This window comes from Stomoxys calcitrans, chromosome 4, assembly GCF_963082655.1.
Source record: "Stomoxys calcitrans chromosome 4, idStoCalc2.1, whole genome shotgun sequence".
Classification (NCBI taxonomy): Eukaryota; Metazoa; Arthropoda; class Insecta; order Diptera; family Muscidae; genus Stomoxys; species Stomoxys calcitrans.
Window position 1 is genome coordinate 184651768 of NC_081555.1, and position 27329 is coordinate 184679096.

At 37.8% G+C, this 27329-nt stretch overlaps 1 protein-coding gene and 2 long non-coding RNA genes across 11 annotated transcripts in view; 1 reads left to right on the top strand and 2 right to left on the bottom strand.

The window, feature by feature from the left end:
- The window catches only part of LOC106082428 (cerebellar degeneration-related protein 2-like), a 101941-nt gene extending 90681 nt beyond the window's left edge, over positions 1–11260 (top strand). For all 9 annotated transcript variants that reach the window (XM_013244926.2, XM_013244928.2, XM_013244930.2 and 6 more), the window contains 6 exons: positions 4359–4471; positions 5249–5397; positions 5473–5927; positions 5987–6086; positions 6163–6355; positions 8693–11260. In XM_013244926.2, the coding sequence (XP_013100380.1) occupies positions 4359–4471; positions 5249–5397; positions 5473–5927; positions 5987–6086; positions 6163–6355; positions 8693–10087 (2405 nt within the window). In that variant the 3' untranslated portion in view covers positions 10088–11260. The remainder of the gene's footprint in view (positions 1–4358; positions 4472–5248; positions 5398–5472; positions 5928–5986; positions 6087–6162; positions 6356–8692) is intronic.
- LOC131996679 (uncharacterized) lies at positions 1691–27201 on the bottom strand. The gene is made up of 4 exons (XR_009397928.1): positions 26989–27201; positions 26773–26900; positions 1964–2135; positions 1691–1890 (listed from the first exon to the last, which is right to left on the bottom strand). It is a non-coding gene; the product is annotated as an uncharacterized LOC131996679 (long non-coding RNA).
- On the bottom strand, positions 12347–14924 carry LOC131996678 (uncharacterized). Its single transcript, XR_009397927.1, has 2 exons — positions 14737–14924; positions 12347–13785 (listed from the first exon to the last, which is right to left on the bottom strand). It is a non-coding gene; the product is annotated as an uncharacterized LOC131996678 (long non-coding RNA).
- Positions 27202–27329: the final 128 nt, after the last annotated feature.

Below are 27329 nucleotides of genomic sequence, written 5' to 3' on the forward strand. Positions count from 1 at the left end.
CAGTTTCACCGAGAACGAATTCAATAAAACAATCCAAACAAACAAAAAACTGTTAGCGGAGATTAATTATAAAATTATACAAAATAGTGGAAGAATATCCGCACAATCGAAACATGACTAAACTATTCATATTATAGCGAATGTGTCATAGAAATATGCCACAAAAAGTAGACTAAATCCCCATGGCGGTTATAGAAATTTTTATGCCTCCCATTGTGAAGGAAAATCTATTTGTCTAAATTTCTATTGGTGTTTTATACGAACTTTCCTCCTTGCAGCGAAATTCACAATGCAACATGGGAAACTCCTCAGTTATTTGTAAAATTGGTATGAGAAAATGAAAGCTCTACTTGGTTGTTCTTAAACTAAAATTAATGTAATTCAAAATTTCTTTTATGCCCATGGTATCTAGGAAATAGTAAACAAGTTTAGAACAATAAACTGATTGATGAACCAAACAACACAATGGGTTCTTTGTGCTTTAAATTTGTGTTTTGATTTGACCAACAACGGCTAATGAAGTATTTTTAAATGTTTTATTTTTCTGCTTTTCTACTTTGAGCAAGATGTTGGTCAAGGGCAGTCCAATTGTTCAATGACTTCTTGGATTCTTTTGGATAAGATTTGACTCATCGTAAACTTGCAATGCTGCTACAAATGGAAAACTACCGGCAAACATTTTTTTCCTTCCGCCGCAGTATGGGAGAATACGAATTTTGTCATTACGTTCGTAACACATTGAAATGTGAATCTGAAAGCCTACAAAGTATATACGAGTATATTCTTGATCGTCTTGATATTTTAAGTCGGTTTCGCCATTTCCATCTTTAATTTACGAAGAAATAAAGCTTAGACGCTTGAAATTATGCACACATACTTCCAATTATTATTAGTAGGTTGGGATTGTAAATGGACCATATCGTTCCATAATTTGATATAGCTGCCTTGTAATCCGATTTCGGATATTGACTTTTTGAGCCATAATTCCTATCCGATCTGTCTGAAATATTGAAAGAGGTATTTTGTTACGAATTCCAACAACTGTGCTAAATATGATCGGTCCGTAACCTGGTACAGCTGCCATGTAAACCGATTTCGGATCTTGACTTCTTGAGCATCTAGAGGGCGCAATTAATAACCGATTCGGCTGAACCTTTCATGACCTTTAACATGTGCAAAATTGAAAATTTTTGAATATTCCACTAAGGGATAGGGGCAAACTTCAAATTTTTTTCTGATGGTCTTGGCAGAATTCGAACCCAGGCGTTCAGAGCCATAGGCGGACATGCTATAAACCGTTCTTCCGATTTAACATGATGACTGAAATTGTGCACAATGACTGCTATAGTCTCTAACATCCTAACCAAGTATGGTCCGATTGGGTCCATAATTTGACATAGCTGCAACAGAATAGTAAATCATATCCATTACCCTTTGTTTGCCAATTGGGAGATACCGGACAAAAAACTTGACAAATGCAATTCACGGTGGAGCGTATATAAGATTCGGCGCGGCCGAACTTTGGAAGCTTTTACTCGTTAAAATGTACGCAACTTTAGCTTACTCACGTTCAATTGTATTTACATTGAAAAACTCAAAAAGAAAACAAGTTTTGTTTGTGAAATTTTGATTAATGAAGATCACTAAGAAATTTATTTTTCAATGAACAATAATGAAAATTGTATGTGAACAATGGGTATATAGAGTACATCGATGACTTAATATAAAATGAGCCTGACTCGTTTATGTTACTTTACAGCAGAAGGAAAAAACGTAACTTCCGTTATTTACAATTGTATCCACTTGAAATTTTGAGGAATGGTGCATACGACACTTGTCTTTAAGAATAATCAAGAAATATGTTGCATTTAACGCCATCGCACGCTATGTCTTTAACGAAATAGGGAGAAACAGAATATCTAAATTCGAGTACCAAATTTTTAACGTTCAATTTCATAACTACCTGAAGATCTGATGTTTAATTCGGATACATAATATAATATACACAAATGAACCTTTGTATCTCTATAATCGTGTGCAGTTCGTCAGATCTAGCAGAGGAAAAAAACTCATTTTGCCAAGATTCAAAAAACTATCTTCCGAACGCCTTTAAGATTTCATTTAAGTTTAATATACTGTATTAAATAAGGTAAAAAAATTAGAAAATTAGGTTGCTACTATTTATGGGGAAGTTAACAAGTCACAACTCACGAACACAATTTTTTTCCTATCACACTCCCTAAACTTTGGAAACAATCACTATAGTTTTGATATATGGAAATATTAGTTTTTTATTTATTAAAGTTATTATTGTATATAATTTTTGAAGTTTACAAGTTCACAGCTAGTTTAGCGTGCACATAAAGTAACAAAAACAGGTTTGTTGGCCATCTGAAAGTTCGAAAATACTCAATCATTTCTCTATCTATCAAAATGGATCTTGTGGGATGCCTGACATGACTTTGTATTCCGTGACAACTGTGTCCGTATCGTACAAAAGGATTCTGTTTTCTCGAGAAGGCAGTCAATCATTTTGATCAGGTAGCCTGACATGTTTCGTCGCCTAATAAACTTTCTTATTTCATTCCACTCAGCAGAGTTGAATGCGTTTTTGATATCCAGTGTAATAATTGCTCAGAAATGTTTTGTCGAAGGACGTGTTACGCAGTGCACACCTATGACTCCTGCCACATAGCTATGTATGGAGTTCCACTTTGACTTCGCCTCCAATTCTTCAAGGAGGTTTTTGTAGTAACATAGCTATCGAATATGCGAAGTTGTTCACGTAGGTTCAAGTTACGAAACCAATCTCTCTTAGCAGCAGATACATCCACTTTGACATCTCCGGCAATATGATCGTGTCCAAGATCAGAGTTTTTTTTGTTTACAAGATGTTGAGTTTTGCCATGCTCTTCACAAAATTCTTAATTTTGAGGGTACAAAGTGGGGGAAAAAAATATTAAAATCAGGGTACATTTAGTACTCGTATAAGTTACTAAGAACTCACAAAAACTTAATGCTTTGGAACATCTAAAATAAATTCAAGATTGTTCTCCTCATAATGTGGGAAATTCATTAACTTGAGTTGTGAGTTGTAAATTGGAGATAGAACAATGTTAATATTGGTAGCTAAGGATAACAATCAAGATCAAATGTAGGTTAATTTCGTGTTAGTGACCTTCCAGTAGCAATCGGACTCACTAAGATAATTCTCAGTCTATCTCTGTTGCAACAGACCAATATACCAAACACGCTTTAAACTGGACAAACGGGTTGTAATGCCATTTCAAATTAAAAAATTTGCCCGTGAGCATTCCATAATGGCCCACATCAAAGAATGATGTCCGATTCAAATTTTAGCTCAATGATAGGGGTCCTCCTTTTTTATAGCCGAGTCCCAACGGCGTGCCGCAATGCGATACCTCACAAATGTCGCCAGCATTAGAACTCGAACCCAGGCGTTACGGAGTCCCCTACCACTTATTTCCTAAAAATAAAATTGCATTGATCTAGAGTTTACACTAGTAAGTATATCAAAGGAAATAATTGTCGTAATTTAGGAGTTTTTAGTTTAAAAACATACAGTTAACGCTTTGAGTCAAAGAGGAAGCCACAACATTTTGGGAATAGATTTACATAGAAATTCTAGGTTTTCATTTATTCGAAAATGAGGTAAATTGTTAAAACTACACCCCTTATTGAGATTTACGCATATCGCCTGTAAGTTGTGCTAAGGTGTGATTAGAAGTTTTCGCAAATGAGGTAGACATTTGATTTAGCTGGGGAATTCCCGGCCATAGTATAATCCAGGGTAAGGACTAAAGATTGTGCCACAATCACAGGTACCAATGACTCAAATTCACTTCAAGAGTGCGATGCCAGTTGAATGTGTGGTCCTGTACCTGTTGACTTTTCGGCGCACCTTTCCGCGAATATTTTCAAAACCTGACTGGTTTGAATGCATCTGCTATGCCTTTTGGACCAACAGGTAGACAAGTGCACATGCCATTACACTGATATGGCTGCATATAAATTATCCTGATTTTGGACAGAAAGGACACAGTCTAGTTTTACGTTTCGATCGATCGTAACACCAAACTCTAACTCTAAGACAACAGTTAAACTGTTTCAAAATTTGTGTAACAAATCTAAAATATTCTGCAAAAAGAAGAAAACAACCAAGTTCAAAACATGGTTCACCTAAATGTCAATTTTGAAAAACTCGAAAAAGATATTGAGAATTTTACTTCTGTGGATGAGCGTGAGTGTGGTCTCCCCCTTTCCGTTTTTTCTTGCAAATGCTCATGTTGTAGCCTTACATTAATTTTGGGTTTCTTTTGTTCTATATTTTTTTTTAGATTTGCAATTAGCAGCTGAATTGGGCAAGACACTCTTGGAGCGTAATAAAGAACTGGAAACGTTGTTGAAAGACCACAAGCACACCATCGAGGAGCAAGAGCAAGAAATTGTGGTAAGTATGCACACCCAGCATTGGCAAAGACGCCATCAAGCATTGCCATCCATAAGTGGAACAGTGGTCGGTCTTCTGTTATGGGTGCCAAAATACGTTACGCCTTGAGCAGTGCTCCTGTTTATTTCTGTCCGTCTGCGTGGCACACTTAACGCATCATTAACTAGCTCTTCCATTGGGCTGGCAAGGCCCATTACATATCGGGCCATGTACAGGCTGCATATGAATATGTAAATGACTCCAAGATCAATTGATGATCGACAGAGTTCAATGCATAAATGGATCAATCAGTCTCACAGAAATCCATAAATTTAGGCGTAACACAGTTTGCCAGTCAGCCAGCTTGCAGCTCAAGAAGAACATTCGATTTCCGCCCGCTCAGTAATTGCAGGAGCGAGGGAGGTAGGTGGTGGGGCATCTCAATTTGAATTTCAATCAAGCAAAACATTAACCACGCCATGCAATACCAAACGAAACTGGGGAGTCGCATTCACACCATGAACCATTTCGCATTTCGATGTGAAGACAAGACAATTTTCTAAATTTAACGCTTGGCATTGGGATACAATACTGCGATAGAGTGCTTTTAGGTGACCCGCATAGAAGAAAGGGAATGCATTAAGTGTGCATTCGGCGTTTCCTCGTCTCGTGGCCCATCTTGGCAAAATGCGATCGCAGTGCTCATTATTGGCAGATGACTAAGCGATAATTGAGCAAAATCATTAGTTGCACGTTGATTTTAATTAATTCCCTCCCCCCCTCTTTTCTCCCGTACAGTATTTAAAAAAGCATACCACAGCATTGCGTGAAGTGAATGATTCCCGCCTGAAGGTCTATGAGCAGTTGGAAGTTGGCATTCAAGATTTGGAGCGCGCCAATCATCGTTTGCTCGTTGAGAACACAGCCGATAAGAAGCATATTAAGACGTAAGTAGCGCGCGGTAGAATGCATCCCAGAGGAGGGCGTAGACTGAGGTGATTGGTTTTGTTTTTCAATTTCAGGCTTGGTCACAACATCGAGACACTCGAGGCTCGCACCGAAGAACTGACAAAACAATTGGAAGAGACCCGCCAACTATTGACCGCAGAGAGGCGAAAAAATGAAAGGCTTGTTTCCGAGCTGGGCAAAGCAGGGGGAGAGGCGAATGCCATCAAGCTGAAACCCATTGTTGCCACCAACAATGCTGATGCAGATGCCATATCGGCCCAGCCGGGATATGACGCCAATACTTCTGCTCCGGAGAACTGTAGTTTTACATTCCAATCACCTGCCGCCCGTAACTCCACAGGCATAAGTGGCATTGAGAATGACAGTTCGCTGGATCTGAGCATGGTTGGTGGCCAAGAGGGCAACGATGAAATCATTAAATTGGTTAGTGATTTTGAGGCAACCAAAAAGGCCTACATGGCCGAACAGCAGCGTTGTGGTGAATTGGAAGAACAGCTGGTGGCCATAAGTAAGTGACTTGTTCCGCTTTGTGTGTATGTGTAAGGCTAACATTTCGATTGCTTACAGTTCAAGAAAACCAAACTCTCCAGACTCGAATTGCTCAAAACAGTGGCACGGAAGAAATGAAGTCTATGCATGATGAACTATCTATTCTGGATGAAGTCAGGTGGGTATTTTTGCAATAGCTCAGCATCGTTTGGCATTTTCAATTATTTTTTTTTAATTCCACTACATTTTTCTAGGCAAGGACAGATGTGTAGCCGTTGCCTGCGATCCATGGATGATCGCATTAATGACGAGCAATCCTCTTTGGCTCCCACGGAGGAGTGCGAGGAGGACGAAGAGAACAGCCTGCTGGACTTGGAAGGTAGTCGAGCTGGCGACAATGCCAGTGAACACTCGCAGGCAGCCTATCGCTCCAACATGTCGATCAAGGTGAGAAATTGTTTCTATTTCAAATCACTCTTCTATGGCTTATTGCGAGGTTGACAATGTGATCAAACTAACTCCATATTTAATGGCGTACTTGATGTATTCGTTCGTACTCTCATTCTCGTGCACTCATCGTTTTCCATCACCTACCAACCATTTCGATTTGTATCCGTTTTTATCGCATTAACATTAACAGTGTATCTCTTTGTCTACCGATCTCACATCGTGCATCGTGAACTGTGTACACAAGAATCTTTGACTAATGGTGTTTTGTTATAACTCTCACTTCACTCTCTCTCTCTCTCTCTCTCTGCCCCACTCGTTGTGGGTGAGCTGTGAACATGGTAGCTTTATTTGTTGTTTTATGTAATGTCGTATCTAACTTAAGGATTTTGTGCGTGTGCGTGGATGGGTGAATGTTTTTTCTTAAGGGGGTGGGTGTTTGTAACATCAATCGCATCACAGCATTTCAGAATAGTCCACAACTCATTACCTCACACACTCAGGAGCGATCGTGTTAAGCAATTGTAAACGTAACCACCACCGTCTTATCCACACTCTCAACTCTCTGTATGCGTTTCCGTCTCTGTTTCCACCACCACCACCACCTTGTTGTTCGTTCGTCTGGTTTTTCTTTTTCCTAATTTGTTTTAGATTAAATTAAAAAAAAAAAAAACAAACAAACCAACAAAACACCATGATTTTCCTACTATTTCTTTTGATTTTTTCTTCTTTTTTGGTTTATTAGGCAAGGAAGCAGGTAGCCACGCCTACTTGTCCGATTTGTTCAAATATCAACACAAAGTACCTGCATGAACAAATGCCAATCTCTCTAGACACGGTCTTGTTAGAACTTTGGCAGAAAACCGTCAAACGTTTCAGTTTCATGAGTTGGCTGGCGAAAATGCTGCAATGGCCGGCTCTAGTTATAAGCCGTATGATCACTTCCATACCCGACGACGAAGACTTCTCACTGCTCTTTTGACCAAGGACGAAGACGTTAAACGCTGACGCTGACTTTGACAAAAGACCCATATCATCAAACGCTTGCAACGAGAGTGCATTTCAATTGTTAAACATAGCGAATTTTTCTACTTGTACTTACCTACCAACCTATCTACCAACCGACCTTTTACACTCACAAACACCGGGAAACATTCCGCTCTAACTGATCTGAGTAGTCACAAATGCCGACAATACGCAACGTTCCAAACGTTGAAGACATTTTAAATGTGCCAAGACTTTGTTTATGTTTTTAATTTTTGTTTTTGTAACATTTCCCATCTTAGACTAATCTAGTTCGTAGGCTCTATTTAACCGTGCGTCTGTGTGTGGATATATATTTTTTTTAATTTAATTTATTCTTAGTGTAAAGTAAACAGAAACGACATATTTTTGTACTCGAGAACACATACACATACATGCATACATACTCATATTGTTTTCTTAGTGAAGTAAGTCAAGGAGCAAAAAACGTTAAGACAGACAGGCTGGACCTAGAGACAGTCGACGTACCAACTGCATATCCTCATGATCAAATTCCCACCGAAATCTTGCCATTTCTAAACGAGCGATCCTCTATCATATCCTCTTAGTATTACGAAAAAAGTATTCCAAGCACCCCACTGCCCACCTCCACTCCCCCAAAATTAATACTCAAACCAAATCCAATTCCATTCTCCCTCCCTCTTCACCCGTCTCCTTCTGTTGCAGCGAATCGCCTGTCCAGTGTTGAGTGTCAAGTGTTTTTCTCAACGTTTTTCGTTCTGTTCTGTTTTTTTTAACTTGCATTCATTTGTAGAATATTTTGTTTTGTTTTGTACCATATGGTATCCTTTTTGGTTAACCATGACAAGAGGACTTTGTCTCTGTGTGTGATATTTAAGTTTCTCTTACCAGAAAAAAAGGACCAATAAAAGAAATGATGTTACAATGCTATTGTCAGTTGTTGTTGTTGGTAATTTTTGTCAGTGCATGAACCGAAAAGTTTGTATCTACTTACATACATACATATATTCTATCTATCTCTCAACATACACACATGCAACACAACTATACACTTTTATATTTTATTTTGAAAACCAGATCCATCTCGCTCTTCTCTCTCTCGCTCTGTTTTTTTTTTCCTGTAAATGCCCTTTCCGCACAAATATACTGTATACCTATCTCTATCTATTCCCCTCTTTCTTTGTGCATCTATCGCCCTCATAATAACGATCCAAACGATCCAAACGAGCCGAAAGCCAAAGAGCATTGTTAATTTCGTTACAAACTATAGAAGCGTAGTTAGTGGCAAAAGCGTCTTAATAACCGTCTAAACATCCCATCCCAATTATGCAGGTTATGCCCCAACATCCCGACTCTTTGGATTTGAATGTTCCTGGTAGTCCGAATCCCTATCGTGATTTGGTGGAGAAGTACGAGGCGCTGCTCGAGGTTCAACGATCATCGATCGCCCGCAAGAACACAAATGGTGGCATGTCCTTAGCCGAGGAGTTCCAGTCGTCGGGAGAGTTTGCACAGACACAGAAATTGATGTTGCAGGCTGCTCATGCTGTGGTGGCGGAGAATTGCAATACCTCCACCAATGGAGATGCGGCCAGCAGTTGCAATGGCAGCATGAATAATGATGGCAAGGCCAATACCAAAGTTGATAAGAGTCGTGGTCGTACACCTACCGAATTTTCCGAGGCGGAGACCTCATCTTCGGGCTATTCGGATGAGACTAGTACCAAGGCGACGCAAACGGATGAGAGGCCTGGCTACTTTCTGTGCTCCATCGGTGATGGGGAGGATTGCAAGTTCAGCATTTACGATGATGCCAGCCCCATTGATTCTCGCTTCCGCAATCGTCCCGAATATCGTGAACTTTTCAAGGAGATATTTGCCGTCTTGAAAAAGGCTGCCGAGAACAAAGAAGAAGGCGACAAACTCCCACTGCTGGACGACACTCACCCCGTGGCCAATACCACGCAAAAAGTACCTCCAGTGACTCCTGCCAACGAAGAACTTCCCATTGATTTCGGTGATGACTCGCAGAGCATCATATCGTCAGCCGTCTCCGAGCAATCGTTTGCCATGTCCGAATGCATCACTAAATTGGAACGCAAGACTGCCAAGAAGCACATTATCGAGAAGAATCAAGAAAACAAGCCACCCATGGCTGCGTCCATAGGCCAGCTTTCGTCTCCGAATGCCAAACAAATAGTCGAGAACGGCCGGGTGTTAACACCCTTGAAGCGGGAACCTTTGGACTATTTGGCGGTTGGAGTTGGCATTAAGAAGAAGAATCGTCGCAAGAACCGCAACTTCTCCAGTGATCGTTCCGAATCGCCCTTGGCCTTGCCCACGCCTCCACGCATCTTTGTGGCTAGCGGCAAAAAACGCAAAGACGTTCGTCCCTACGTTGAATCTCCCATGGCATCGACGTCCAACCAATTCCAAACTACCCCGGCCAGCTCGAGGGCCTCACGCAGCGCTCCCAAATACGAGTGGAATGGCAACTCGATGATTATTTACAACCGCAGTCTTAGTGGCCGAGTAAGTCGGGAGGTGGATGTCAGCAACATTCCTTACAGGCCAAGTACCGTCTCGCAAGATCTGCACAAACTGAAAAAGCTTGACCTGTCCTATGCGGAAGTTTTGCGGCGAGCCGATGCCTGCAAGTCGCACAATCAGCAACAGCAGCAGCATTACCAACAGCAGCCACAACGACGTAGAAATCACCGCCACTAGAGCTGCCGCGTAGATGAAATCTAGAAACCAAACCCTCTTATCTCTCCACGCCCCACCCCAACCCAACCCAGTGTTATCTGCTGAAGCTGATAAGTATTAAGTAGGTGTCTACCAACTACTTGCTCACTCCCTACCCCTACCCGAACCCGCTACTGCAGCATACCTACCCCATGTGATCGATTGAACTGTAGACCTGCGTACGGGATCTTGAGCTACTCAATTCTGTTCTGCTGGCACAGCGCTCAGCGTCTATTCATCATCTGCCATTTACTTACTAGGCTTACAAGGATCAACTCATTTGATTTAAATTTAGTTTTTAATCTGTTACACCTAAACGAGTCCATTGAAATCTGTCCCTTATGTTTTGTTTTGTGGAGGAAGAACCCTCATTTCCCTTTCTCACAAGCTGTCTTCTCGCTCCCCTCCTTTTTCTCCTTCGCCTCCTCCTTCTCCTCCTCCACCCCTCTTAAGTATAAATTAGATTATTTTTGCTTTTAAGTGAATGCGCATATTTTACATTTAAATATTGTTTTTACTTTTAAACCAATACTACTACATCGACAATTAAGCAGGCGGCACGTGAAGAGGCATTGAGTTATTGTGGGCTCAGCGCACAATCCGCATTGATACCGACATACCTACATACTACTTACTGCACTTCTATTAAATTTTAATTATATATTTTACTTGTATTTTGTATATAACATGAGTTTGAAATTAATTTTATTGGATCAACGAAGAAAAGAAACCAAACCCGACCCTTGTCCCCCCCCTCCCCTGCCCCACACCAACAAAAAGAGTCCATCCAAGCCCGAGAAGAAATCCCCATGATTCAAGTTTAGCCCTAGAAGAACATAGTCGACAAATAAATTATAATATACACATATACACATATACACACATACATACATAAAACTATACCCCAACAAATTGTTTTTGCAAACTTATCTACGAATGGACACACTGGCGGAGGACTACCACCCACACCCAGATGGCTCCCAAAAGTAGTCGGCTGCAGCTCGCAACCAAGGCAGTAGTCCAAGAGATTCTGTGATTCTCTTTTGCCAGTGAATTTTTACTCAAATTTACGCATAATTAAAAAATAATAAGAATGTATTTCAAATAAAAGAACAACATAAACAAAACAAAAGACAAATGAATTAGTTAAAATAATTGATTTTGTTTCAATTCCACTGTCTACACTTTTAAGGGTGGGTTGAGAAATTAAAGGCCAATTCAGTTGCCCAACCGCAACAAATTCGGATACAAATCTGTTCCACTAGTTTGGGTAAGTATTGGAGTCATATGTAAATGTCCTTGTGAGTATATCCCACGACTATACAAAAAGCAGAAGGATCTTCTCATACATTCAAGGTTGCTAACCATGGAATTGGATGTGTGGATGTGTCCACTTTGTTTAGATGTATGCAAATTTGCCCATGTGCATTTCATTAAAGAAAAGGGGGTACATTTCACATCCTATTCAAGCTCAATGATAATGGTCCTCCTTTTTAAAGCTTGGTCCGAACGGCGTGCTGCAGCGTGTGTGTGTCACAGAATAGAATCAAGAAAGTAGTAAAAAACAAGTAAAAGCGTGCTAAGTTCGGCCGGGCCAAATCTTATATACCCTCCACCATGGATCGCATTTGTCGAGTTCTTTTCCCGGCATCTCTTCTTAGGCAAAAAAGGATATAAGAAAAGATTTGCTCTGCTATTAGAGCTATAACAAGATATGGTCCGGTTTGGACCACAATTAAATTATATGTTGGAGACCTGTGTAAAATGTCAGCCAATTCGAATAAGAATTGCGCCCTTTGGGGGCTCAAGAAGTAAAATAGAGATATCGATTTATATGGGAGCTGTATCGGGCTATAGACCGATTCAGACCATAATAAACACGTATGTTGATGGTCATGAGAGGATCCGTCGTACAAAATTGCAAATCGGATAATAATTGCGACCTCTAGAGGCTCAAGAAGTCAAGATCCCAGATCGATTTATATGGCAGCTATATCAGATTATGAACCTATTTGAACCATACTCAGCACTTTTGTTGGATATCGTGCAAAATTTCATTCCAATCGAATAATAATTGCGCCCTCCAGAGGCTCAAGAAGTCAAAACCCAAAATCGGTTTATTCAAGCTGCTAGCTTTACTCCTTCGGAAGTTAGCGTGCTTTCGACAGACAGACAGACGAACGGACATGGCTAGATCGACATAAAATTTTACGACGATCAAGAATATATATACTTTATGGGGTCTCAGACGAATATTTCGAGTAGTTACAAACAGAATGACGAAATTAGTATACCCCCATCCTATGGTGAAGGGTATAAAAATGTCATTTGAGAACGGATAGAGATAACTCTTTGAAATTAGAAATAATTAGGCCTGAGGTGTTAAAGTGAAAAGTATTTTTGAGGTTTACACTTTCTTTACTGGTTTCGGGGATATTCAAATTAAAATTTTTATTTTTGGAAATTTGGAGGTCATCGTGGCGCATAGGTTAGCACGTCCGCCTATGACGCTGAACGCCTTGGTTCGAATCCTGACGAAACCATCAGAAAAAAGTTTTTGCGGCGGTTTTCCCCTCCTAATGCTGGCAACATTTTTTCCCCTGTTCCTTTGTGGAATGGTCATGGGCAAAATTTGCATTTGTATTTTTTTTGGAAATTTTGGCCGAGATTGGCTTTGTGTTTTGCGATTTACGAATACATTAGTGGTTCGATTTTCATTTTGATGCATAATTTACAAAGACTTTGGTGCAGTAGGCGTCAACATACGATAGTTCAGTTAGAAGTTATATTAAATTGATGAGTTGTATTCAATTGATTAGTTTTTATTGGAAAAACTTGCTTGAATATCTCAATTTTGTTCCCTCTCTTTTGTAAAGTGGCCATACTGTAGATGCGTTTAAAGTGAGGTTTGAACAATATGTTGCAACAGTTTGTTGTTTTTTACTGGACCAGGATACAGTACAGCCGAATACTATGAAAATATATCCACTGACAGATTTCCTATCATTTATATCACTTCCCCAGTCAACATCGGCGTACCTAGTTAATATGTCGCCCTCATTTGGTTCATAAAGAAGTTTTCAGTTCATAGACCATTTCAAAAATCTTAGAACCCTTTTAAGATTTATCCAATGTTGTTCTGAAGGCTGTTGTTGAAACCTTTCAAGATAACCAACATGAGAGCATATCTCGGGTCTCACGCAAAGCATAATGTACATTAAACTTCCCAGTAGTTCTTTGTAAGGTTTTCTAATGTTTGAGTTTTCCGTTTTTCTTAATTGCATGGCCTTCTCCATTGGCGTTTTCACAGGATTGCACTCTTGCATTAAAAACTTTTGTAGTACATTTTTAATATCAGCTTCTTGAGACAACATCAATATATTATTCTGCACTTCAAGGAAAAATTTTAAAATCTCCACATTAAGACAGTTCAAATTGTTTCGACAATTCACATTTTAAGTTGTTAACGGAAGTAATATTTGTTGCAGCTATTAATAAATCATCCATGAACATTATGATATACATGTAATCATTTCCTTTTTCAAATTTGGTATGCAGAAAATTGTCGTGTTTTGATCTTTGAAATCCAATATTAACCAGGAAATTGTTCAAAATGACATTTAGACCATAAAGTGACTTAAGCAATCTGCACGCATTACCTTGAGTTGTTGAAACCCCTTCTGGAACATATATATATATATATATATATACATATATATATATATATATATATATATATATATATATATATATATATATATATATATATATATATATATATATATATATATATATATATATATATATATATATATATATATATATATATATATAAAGGGTGATTTTTTTGAGGTTAGGATTTTCATGCATTAGTATTTGACAGATCACGTGGGATTTCAGACATGGTGTCAAAGAGAAAGATGCTCAGTATGCTTTGACATTTCATCATGAATAGACTTACTAACGAGCAACGCTTGCAAATCATTGAATTTTATTACCAAAATCAGTGTTCGGTTCGAAATTTTGACAAATTTTGTTCAGCGATGAGGCTCATTTCTGGTTGAATGGCTACGTAAATAAGCAAAATTGCCGCATTTGGAGTGAAGAGCAACCAGAAGCCGTTCAAGAACTGCCCATGCATCCCGAAAAATGCACTGTGTGGTGTGGTTTGTACGCTGGTGGAATCATTGGACCGTATTTTTTCAAAGATGCTGTTGGACGCAATGTTACGGTGAATGAACACATTTCGAACCGAACACTGATTTTGGTAATAAAGTTCAATGATTTGCAAGCGTTGCTCGTTAGTAAGTCTATTCATGATGAAATGTCAAAGCATACTGAGCATCTTTCTCTTTGACACCATGTCTGAAATCCCACGTGATCTGTCAAATACTAATGCGTGAAAATCCTAACCTCAAAAAAATCACCCTTTATATATATATATATATATATATATATATATATATATATATATATATATATATATAGCTGCAATCTTCGTTCTCTGCTGCTTCTTCGCTTAGTAGTTTCTTCAACATCAGAATCTTCTTCAGTCGTGATATTGCCTTTAGAATCATATTCCGTCGAAATGTCGTTGGTTTCTCCTTCATTATAATTGGATGACTCTTTACCATTTTGATTTAAATCTCGAATTTTGACTTCTGCCATTGTTAGACTATCAGTAGAAACGAGCAAATCTTCCCCTCTCAGAATTGTGGAATAGAGATGAAATTGAGTTTGAATAATACAAGAATTTATTTAAAAAAAGAATATTTGTAATGAACTTCCAGGATATTCCAAACAGACTGAATTGAAATATATTTTGACAAGAATACAAAAGTATACATTTTCTATAGCTCACATTCATAACGTACTATGATTGAAAAACTACCTCAATATCCACTCATAGAAAAAAGTTTGCTGAAAATATTACTATCTTATTTTACGGCTATTGCATCAGTAGTTCTGCTATTACAGCAGTAGTTCTACAATTTCTGAGCAGAAGGCTTCTGGTTAAAAGTCGGTTGTTTGCTGAATATGACTGCTGCTTGATTATGTAGGGAATGTAAGAAGAAAAATTAAATACAAATGTAAATCTGTGTCCCAGTGGATGTTGATAATCACCACTGAATGTATACTTACCATAATCTTTTTTTTAATTCAGATACAAAGGGCCATGTCAGTCATGTACACATTAGTAGAGCAATAATAAAAAATGCGGGAACCTCGGCCATATTTCGAAATATAGCTTCTTTATAGTAATATTCCACAAATTAAAATCATCTCTTCCAACAAAATTACTAAAAAATGCCTAAAGTAATCAAAAGAAGTGACAGGCAACCATAAAAATAGCATAATTTTTTTCAGCAGATGTGTGTATTCAAAACAGCAGATTTTGTTGGCTGATTTAGCTGTCCAAATGATTGCTAACGAAGAACCTTATGTTTGCTGAAACAGCAGTAATGTGTGTTTTCCCATTTTCAACAGACAAAAACTGCTGTTTCAGCAAACATTTTTGCTGTTTCGAATAACAAATTTGGTTGAGTGTCGTCAAGCTCCCATAGGTGAGCAAGCTCGTTTCGCTCTATACGACCGATCGCCCCAGGAAGATATCGCTTTGTCGTATCGAGCATCATAGGCACTCAGTTTTTAAGCAAGAGCGGGTGCCTCCCGGCCTCTCACTGAGAGTCTCCACTCGATAGCACTGAATTATCCGCGACTGCATTTGCAGCTACTCCTTATGGAATACTCCACTATCCGCAACCTGTGGACACGCCCGGAAGCTCCCAGCAAAGCTTCTCGTGAAAACGAAGAACACCACACATATTGGAGTTAAAATTTCCAGATGAGTGTGATGCTCAAAGTTATCCGGTGCCGGGGACAAACTTGTAGGAACATTGAAATTCCCGAATTTTTTTTTTTTGCAAAAATCCCGAAAGACAGAATGTCAAAATATTTTCTCTTTAGGTAGAATTTTCTAAGGTATACTGCTAAGAGAAATTAAAAAAAAATTGTATTTCTATGAAGCTTTTCGAAAAAATGTAGTGCCCATATCTGAGAAATATGTGATCCAATATAATCGGCCTTTAATGGTCTAAGCAAGCGGGTAAAAATTTAGAAGATCAGGAATTGCCGATTTGGAGCCACTGTGATATGGCACAAAGCGACATTTATGTAATGGATGCCAAATTCAATGTAATTCGAATTGGTATAACTTTGACCCTCCCGATCAAAAAAGGAAAATCCGTACGTTGTCTCGACTTCGCACACAATTTCCACTCATCATCAACTACTAAACAGAAATCTTGACTAAAAGTGTCGTAGATGCGACGGACCCCTGCCTGTAGTGCACATTTTGAATTTTTGCGAGAATCTAATTCGAACCCAAAGGATAATTCCCGACAATAAAGAAGTAGATCTTCTAAAAACCCCCCTTCAGATAGTATAAATATATCAGTCAATTTCAACGCGGATTCAAAAATAATTATTTAAAATAAAGTTGTTTAGCTAATGGTCTTAGTAGCCAAAATTTCTACTTTCTAATTATGTACTAAGTTAAATTTACTAAAAGTCCAGTATTTGTATAAATAAATAAATAAAAAAACTTTTACCTAACGGCCAATTGAAGCTTATTGCTTAGTTTGGGACTTACATCTTGACTGATCGTACCAAATCTTTAATTTTAGCTGAACAATAAAAAGCACTAAATGCAGCACATTCACATACACACTGGGGCATAATACAATACAACAAAATGTTTAACATTTTCAACCCCTTGAAAATTATTATGTTTTTATACCCACCACCGTAGAGTTGGCCATTTTGCCATTTTATTTGCAAATTGTACATTTTCAACCCTACAAAGTATGCATGCCAGATCGTCGTTTTATCCATAGATCTTTTGGACATGTCCGTCCGTCTGTTTGCTGAAATCACTCTACAGTCTAAAGTTCAAAGATGGCCTATCTCTTGATATAGCACCATTTATACCGTTCACCCGACAAGAACTCTTGAGTTCATAAAAGTCGTATTTTTGCCCTCATTTCAATGAACAACCGTGCTGAGTTTGAATAAAGTGACTTAAGATTCAAACGATCAAATTTGCTTTCTAATTTTCAGACAATTCACTTTTGCTTGATATGAGGAACTATTGTTGTGTGTGGGTCATAAAACGAGGTGCAAGCTGCACAAATGTTATCTGCCGGTATTTTAGTTACTACTCATTTTCGCCGTGTCTGAGAGTTGCACGGACCCCTGTACGCTGGAGTTTGGACCAGATCTGACCATATTTGTATGCAGCTGCAATACAGTCCAATTTTCCAATTGAAGCCGCATTTGTTAGCCAGAATTAACGAAATTTGAAAGAAATCCCTTAGCATTAGTACCAGTTATAGTCAACATCTGAGCTTACACCGAACGAAAAACTGATACCAACGGTATTGACAGTAAAGTAATACCAAAACATTACCATGTTGTACGGAGGATGTAAAGCATTATAAATTCCATACGGTATTGCTTTGGTATTAATTCGTGGTGTTGGCTTTTCTATCTATCAATTCCATTGATACCATACGATATCAAATTTTCTTTCGGTGTACGGATTTTTTCCTGAAGTTTCAAGCAGTGAGACCCATTGTAACAGTATTTGGCTCCTCGACATACAAGGTTTTATTCTGCACTCTTCACGAATACACAAAAGCGACAAGAAGAGAAATAATTTTAAGTTATCTCTTGCGATTTTTTCAGCAAATAACTTGGTTTGAAAATCCTACTAAAAATTGAGGTCAGCCTACTAACCTAGCAAGAAAATAAAAACCTACCAATTTTGGTAATAACCTACAAAAAACGGCAACACTGGTCTTGACATGTAACTACACAAAGAGAAACTGAAAAGCACCAGGAGTATCGTATAACATATTTTAAGGCAGTTTAAATTCTAAAACTCTTCGGCCTGGTGTGTGTAGTGTTTTTAATATACAAAGAAAATGGAAATATGTAGAGGTTTCACACACAAAATATGAAGCCAAAATTTAAGTTATACAGGGTAGCTGACACGAAGTGTTAGCAATTCAAACGATCAAATTTGCTTTCTAATTTTCAGACAATTCACTTTTGCTTGATATGAGTAACTATTGTTGTGTGTGGGTCATAAAACGAGGTGCAAGCTGCACAAATGTTATCTGCCGGTATTTTGACCCATCTCCTTACAATGGCCACCATCACTACATTCAATTAAAAAATTCGCAGAGTTCGGACCAACAATGGAATTTGTATCATTGATAAACAATTTTGTAATTTGGATGTATGGCAAACTCAAAAACCCAATTAAAACGTTATATATATATATATATATATATATATATATATATATATATATATATATATATATATATATATATATATATGCAAACATTTTAGAACGGTTGGGATTGTAAAAGTGTTTATTTAAGTATAGCCCTACATAAACCGATCTCTGATCTTGCCTTCTTTTGCCTCTACAGAGCGCAATTATTATCCACTTCAACATACCTGACAAATATGGTATGAATCGGTCCAAAACTTGATATAGCTCTTGTATAAACCGTTCTCCCCCATTTCATTCTTGAGCCTCTAGAGGACAAGAATTATCCAATTTGGCTGAAACTTTGTGCAGAGACCTTTTTAATGACCGATAAGTCGAGCATGGTCGAGTATGGTTAGAATCGTCCGAGCTCCCATATACACCAATCTCCCGATTTTACTTCTTGAGCCTCTAGACAACGCACTATGGCGCAGATTGAGGAAAAAAAAGTTCTATCAAAATTTTCATTTGCGCCTACGAAATTTTTAACGAACTTATCTTAAATTTTTCAAGTTTTTTGCCTGTAAGGGCGAAGGTCATAAAATGTTGCAATTGTTTTGTTTGTTTCTCTTTCGAGACGAGATCAATGATCAGAGATGCAAATGGAAAATGGACTTTTCAACCATATTAGGTGTGATTGCTTCAAGGGCCGGGCGTTGGTATGTTGTATTTGAATCATATTAATAGCGAAATCGCATCTGTGATACAATTATCACATGAACCACAATACATTTTTTTGTGTAATGGCAGACATTCTTTCTGTGACACTTTGCACTTCCTCCGTACTATACATGATTTTGGGCATCTGTTGAAAGTTGTATTGATGGATTCGAACGCTAAGACAACGGCAATGGCTCTCGCTGTTGCTCCGTATGCCCAGGTTCGAATCCTGGCCGGGCTCTGCCGAATTTTTCAAGTTTTTTGCCTGTTAGGGAGAGATCATTAAATTTTACAATTTTGTTTATTTCTCTTTCGAGACGAGCTCAATGATGGGTGATGCAAATGGAAAAGGAAAGCCAAAGATAGCAACACACATCAACCACTATGTGATGCGTTTCGTCTTTGGTTAGAAGACTTTCCAACCATATCAGGTGTGATGGGTTCGTTGGTATGTTGTATTTGAATCGTATTAATAGCGAAAACGCATCTATGATACAATTACCACATTAACCAAGCTCGACAACACTGTTTAGGTTTGTTTGTTTGTTTGTGTGTTCCTTATAGACTAAGGAATGGCTGAACCGATTTTCTTGAAATTTTCTCTAATGGCGCATAATGATCTCGTGGTGAAAATAGAGTACTACATGTTTTGATATCTGAGGGGGGAGCGGAGCCACCCCTTACCCTGATTTTCAGAAACGCCAGATCTCGGAGATGGGTAGTGCGATTTAAGTGAAATTTTATGTGCTCTCTTATAGTACCCTACAAACAAAAATTTGGTATCCAAATTTAGGATGGGGTACCTAAACGGGGTGCCCCACCACAAAACTTACCAAACACCCCAAATCTTACCAAACAAATATGAATGCTATTTAAGATTAGAAAACGTATCTGATATCCAAGTGTCGGACCAAGTATTTTGGAGACCACCCTAACCCCCAAAACACCTCTAAATCGGACATATTTACCGACCATGGCAATATGGGACTCAAATGAAAGGAATTTACGAGTAAAATATCAATCTGAGATCCAAATTTGGGACAAAGTTTCTGGGGGCACACCCCTTCCCCAAAACACCCCCCACACTTAAATAAAAGGTATTTGAGAGTAGAATACGAATTTGATATCCAGATGTGGGACCAAGTATTTAAGGGGCCGTCCATCCCCGAGAACATCCCCCACAGAAGACCAATTTACGACCATAGTAATATGGGGCTCAAATGAATGGACTTTAGAAGTAAAGCACGAATCTGATACCAATGTTCGGGAAAAGTGTCTATGGGGCCGCCATAGACCATTCCAATATGAGCCTCAAATAAGAGGTATTTTAGAGTAGAACACGAAACTGATATATATTTTCAAAGCCCAGTCACTCGAGGCCACCCCATCCCCCAAAACACTCCCCATAACGGTCATGTTTGCCGACTATGGAAAATGGAGCTCGAATGAAGGGTATTGGGGAGTAGACCATGAATCTAACATCAACATTCGGGACCAACTGACTGGGGTACGTCCCACCACCATAACAACCCCCAAGTAGGACGTATTTGCTCACCAAGACAATTTGGGCCTTCAAGACAGTGGAGCTCGATATTCATAGTTTTAGAGCTCATACCCCAAACCGGACATATTTGCTGGCTTTTTCAATGAGGGGTTTAAGTAAATGGTATTTGAGATTACAAAACGAATTTTGAGGCCAATGGCAATATAGGGTTCAAATATATGAGAATAGAGCACATTTTCAGGGATTAGTGATTGGGGGACCACCCCACTCTCCAAAACACCCCTAAATCGGGCACATATACCAACCATGTCAATGTGGGGCTTAAATGAGACATCATGAGAATATCGGGCTGATATATAATATTTTTAGAATGGAGTACACCTTACATCTAAATTTAAATTCGTATACCAATAAAGATCTTATGGGATTCAGATAAAGGCACTTATATTGTCAAACTGTTCGTCAAGCGATATACTATTTTCGTAGCATGGTATTTCACTAAAAGCTCTTTAATTTTCGAAAATAAATATTCCAAATGTTGTTCCATATAAAGTAAAAGAAGGCTTATCGGAGCGGGCCCGGTCCAGCTATTATTTAATAAATGTTACAAAACACTTATTTGATACCCGTCCAGGCGAGTAATGCGCAACTCTTCTAGAAGAGTATTTTATTAATCTTCCAAGACACTTTCTTTTCACTCGTCCACAGGATTCTTTCGCAATTCTTGAACCTTCCAAGACTTTTCTGACTTACTCGTTTGTAACTTATATGGAACACTCGCTGAATACTCTTTTAGAAGAATCATCGTGAGGAGCTGTCTCTTCCGATCATAATTTTCATCTAGAATATTCACGAAAGATTGTTTGACAATCAAAATTGTTTGCAGGGATATGACCTGTATAAAGCATTAGTGTTCAAAACAGAAACTCTTTAAAGTATTCTTAGCTCTATATGATGAATAATTTGCCCAAGTTTTTAAAGCACCTCCTTTTGAAAACTTTCAACACACACATTAGTGGCTATATAATCCTTAAAGGGATATCAATATGCGTCTAAAAGTTATCATGTACGTATATGTAAATGAATGTGGTAATTTGCCAATAAACGCCCACACATGCCCAAGATGGGCTAACATGGGGCAGTTGGCGGTGACGTCTTCCATGTGTATGATGTTTATGGACTTTATACCATTTCGATTTACGGATGTGAATAATCGTTTGGAATGGATGCGCAATGACTAGGCATTAAACGCCATACACTGACCACTCCAAGCATCCTTTTTGCGTAAAAATGCTAATGTGTGGCTAGCTAAGAACATGGCAACTTGAAATCACTGGTTTTATATTTTGCTCTGTAGCAATGTTCACATAAACCCCTTTGTATGTGTATGTGTCTCTATGTATTGTTTCTACCCTGCAAACATTTTCGATCGGCGAACAATCGTCCACGTTTCTTCTTGATGAAGATTATGATCGCGGACGAGCTAGTCTAGGAGTCGAATATGATTCCCCCGTCATCCTCAACACGAATCTCTGGAAGAATCTCTCTTCTATATGAGATGTCAAAGAGAAAGCCAAAAGACTCTTGGAGGATTTCAGAATAGCGCAAGAATCGTGTTGTTTTGGAAGATTTACAAAATACTTTTCTAGAAAGAGTTGCGGATTACTCGCCTGGACGAATAAAAAATGAGCGTTTTGGATTTTTTATTAAATATTTTAGCGTGGTATTCGCTTTGAATATCTATCATAGAAGGCATATCAAGATTGGTCGTTCATCGAAAACGTTATAAGTACGAAATAAAAACTTAAACAACTTGTTTGTATCACTCGTCATATGCATTAAACTAAGTACCAATCGTCATATACACCAAGTGAGAATTCTGTTTGGTGCTGTGGAAGTTGTCCAATCAAAACAATGCATCGAATAACATAATTCAATACAAGTCTTTAAAAATAATTGCGAAAAAATAACTCAGGCGATTTATAAACTTCTCGATCTTCTCGATAATTTTAACTCAAATGGTTGAATGATAATCGTCGCTAAGATTTGCTAAAACTTCCGCACACGTAATGGATTGTACAATGGTAAACTAGAGGAGTGCTTCATGAGTTATACGGACAATTATTAAGCAACGGGTTGAGGGAAAATCGTCCAGAAAAGTTCCTAAAACTTCCGCACACGCAATGAATTAACCAATGATATCGTAGAAGAGTATTTCGCAATTCATATGAAATAACATTTGCGTAAAAATCTTCCAAAAGATCGCGCGGGGCGAACGCTCTATCAAAATTATAAAAAATGTTTGTAGGGTATTTACATATAAAACATGGCTATGCGTGTCTGCATGTGCATACATAATAATGGGCAAGGAGTTTTAAGCCAACCCTGTATGTGAAATTCTTGTTACATGCACATACATACATGAGGGACATTTATTAATATTCAACATCGACCTAACACCCCAACAACGCCACAAGAACAACAACAATATCTATGAACTTTATCCCCTCAGCTTGGACATTCTATGCAATAAAAGTGTTGCTCAAAAGTAATCCTACTCAAGCTAATAGTGAAATGATTTTTCTTTTCATGTTTTATCTTCTTATTCCAAATTAGCTTCCAGGAACTCAGTTTGTCAAATCGGAAGATCGATTTCAATGGGAGATATATTAGGTTGTACACCGATATGGACCATACTTTCTACGGATATTGGAGGTCATAACAAAACATTCCGTATAAAATTTCAGACAAATCGGACGAAAATTGCGGCTTCTAGAGGTTTATGAAATCGAATTGAAGGGCCCCATTCATATTGGCGGTAAATCCAAATCTGAACCGATGAGCCCTATTTGCAATCTACAACGACCTATATCAACAAGAAGTATCTGGGCAAAATTTGAAGAGGATTTCTTTATTCCTTCGCACGCTACCATGATTGCCACAGATAAGGCTTAGCCATTCGGACTCGGCTGTAAAAAGAAGATCCCTTAACCTTTCTTAATGGTACATTCGTTACAAATTTGCAATGAGCCCTATGCATTTCTGACTCAGCAATATTTTACTTATAAAATGGGAGCTAGAAATGTGAAGGATGGGCTTCGCCTGCGGAATGTGTGGTAGACTGGCTGAGTTATGTAGACTGCTATCTACGGCAAATTTCATATGGGTCTACGTTCTAAAAGAACTTCAATATAGACGACGTTTTCGATTTCACTTCATAACCCCACGGAGTACCGCATTTTTACGATTTCGGTGAAACTTGGGTTGGATTACTCTCGACAAGTATGGCCATATAGATATAAATTGATATATACTCCTATGTCGCACAATATTTTATTTATGACCAAATATCGTACACAGAAAAAAAAAAATAAATAAAAAATCGGTTCAAATACAAAATTAGTGAATCCAATTAATTTTTTGATTGAAACTACTTTAATTACGAAAATGACAATATCAATATAAATTAAAAAAAATATATATATTTTATTTAAATTTAAAAAATAATGAATGAAATTTTGAAATATTTTGTAATTGATTCGATAAAAAAATTACTGGAATTTCCAACAATTTTTTAATTGATCCAACATTGAAAATATGCAAATGTTATGTTTAATTTTTTGCGGAAAGAGCGCTATAAAGGGCGCACCCTCGTTTTCGAGGCAACTTGGTACACATATGTTAAGCTCCTGCTACACGAATATGAGGTTTGCGTTTGGGTCCATAGGCACTCTTTCTACAAAAAACACCCCACGTGTTTTTCGACAAATTTGCGGATGTCGGGGGTGGGTTGATATGGGGCTTAAAAATACCCTTTATATGTTATATGACGCTAAAATTAAAACAAAGGTTAAAGGCAATTTTTCCCAAACTATCAAACAGAGTAGGACATTAGCGCATTAGTTTTAGCTACAGACATATACTAACAGTGTTATTGCCATAAATTTGTAACAGCTCGAAATATTCGTCTAAGACAAAATAAAGTATATATATTCTTGATCGTCTCGACATTCTGAGTTGATCCAGCCATGTCTGTCCGTTCGGCCGTCTGTCGAAATCACGAACGCGTAAAGCTAGTCGCATGCAATTTTGCACAGAAACTAACTATGAATGTATATCATTAGGGATTGCACATGGGTCAAATCGGTTCAGATTTTGATATAGCTCTCATATAAACCGGTGTCTTGATTAACCTTGTTTGGTTCGTAGAAGCCTTAATTTTTTCTGGTTTGACCGAAGTTTGGTATATAGAATAAAATGATGCCCTTCAACTAAATTCATTTTGTATAAATTTTTAGCCGAAACTATGGTGGTGGGTTCCCAAGATTTGGCCGGACCGAACTAAGCACGCTTTGAATTGTTTTAGAAAAATATTGCAAAAGTTTAAATCACGATCGTTATTGGAGAAACATCCAGTTCTAATTAAAAAATGATTGATTCAATCAAGTTGTTAATTGAAAAAGTTTATATTTTTGATTAAATTTTTAATTGAAAACATTTTTGTAACCTTTTTTCTGTGTATATAGGAAAGTTTTACTACTAAGTTTTACCACTATTTCAAGAGTATTTTTTATACCTTACACCACTACTGTGGTACAGGGTATTATAACTAAGTGAATTTGATTGTAACACCCAAAAGGAAGAAAGATAGACCCACTGATAAGTATACCGATTCGATTCTGCTTTGTCCGTTTGTCCATGTTAATTTGTGTACAAAGTACAGGCTGCAATTTTCATCCGATCGTCTTCAAATTTGGCACAATCATTTTCTAGGGCCTAGTGACGAAGCCTATTGAAATTGGGAAGAAATGTTTCAGATTTGGATATAGCTCCAATTCGTCCGATTTGGACTTAAATTGCAATTATATCGTCAACTGTAAACCCATTCTCACGAAATTTTGCATGATTAATTATCTTATAAGCCCCGACATTATAGGTCAATTTCATGGAAGTCGGTTCAGATTTGGATATAGCTCCCATATATATGTTTTTCCGATTTGGACCAAAATTGCAAGTATATTGTCACTTGAAAACCGATTTGTGAACCCATTCTCACGAAATTTTGCACGAGGAATATTTAAATAGTTCCGCTCATAGTAACGATACAAATTAAACTGTACTAACAATTTTGAGAACAACTGTGGGGACACTACCACCACCTTACAATCACTGGACGTTCGTGATGACGCTGCTATTATCAGAGAGCGCGCGTGTGGCCTGAGTTTTAATGCCATGCCAAGTTATGTTTCATTGCAGCCAATTTGAGCTTATCGCAAACAAGGCCGTCGTATAAATTGTGGTCATAGTAGACACAACGGATGCTACAAAACGTTATGCGAATGTGTGTGTACATAATGGGGTTATCGTAAAATGCATTTTATTATTGCACAAGTCAATTCCCGTACATGCGTATGCGTATGCTTATGTGTATGTGTTGTGTGTTTCAGCCTACGTATGCACAATTTGTAGGAGGATAGAATCTGGACATGATCCCATGAAAACATTTGGAAGTTACACTTAATTATGCCCTCAGCATCAGCATCATCATCATCATCATAATCGAATTCACATAGCAATAGGAAATATGACATTGCTATTAATCTCTTCGCTAGGACCACCACCATTTAACACACATACTCGTACAAATCAACTGTAATTGTGTTTATCACTATACACAAACATGGATGAATACAATCGGCCATTGGCAAGGACAGGCTAGCTCCATAATAAAATCGAATCGAATGTAAATTTGATTAATGAATGAATCAAATTTCCTGCCCTACAAGAGTGGAAGTCATGATCCTGCAAATGTTAGAGAGACACTGTATTTGTATCAGCAATTGTCATTACATCGTATCTGTTTCGTTTTGATACACATATTAAAGCTAGGGTCGTTTACATTTAAACCCTATAACTTTTGATGTGATTAAAGTGAAAAGTGTAAAAGTAAATGGCAGTAGTTAATACAACAATGGTAAAGTTGGGGACCCTCTCCAGATGACTCCAAACATTTATACGAATATTTTACTGGAAACGTAATATTACCAATAACCTAAATAAAATTTTACATTTATGTTGTTAATTATAACTTACATCAATACTGGGTATTATAACTTATTGAATTTGTTTGTATCACCCAGAAAAAAAGAGGGATAGACTTACCGATTCGATTGAGCCGAGTCCTTCTGTCTGTCTGCCCACGTTAATTTGTGAACAAAGTACAGGTTGCAATTTTCATTCGATAGTCTTAAAATTTGGACCAGGCATCTTTTTTGGCCTACAGATGAAGCCTATAGAAAATGGTTCAGATTTGGGTTTATATATATATATATATATATATATATATATTCCTCCGATTTGAATTGATATTGCAATAACTTCGTCAATTGTTAATTCATTCTCTTATGACTTTCAACAAGACTGGTAAGTTTGATAAAAATCAGTTCAGATTAAGATATAACTCCCATATGTATATATAGCCCGGTTTTCTCTAAAAGAGTCTTTGCAAGCGCACAGCGCCACTTCCCTTTCCAACTCCCACAATAACTGTGTTTTTTGGTCGAAATCAGTTCAGATTTGCCAGGGACTCAATTCCCTTCCTGTGAAAATATTAAATTAAAAAATCTTTTAATTTTTGTTTTCATATGAAAACATGGTGACAAAATGTCTTTGTTTTTGTGTTTACACAAAACAAGAGTAAAAAATATCATGGTAACGTA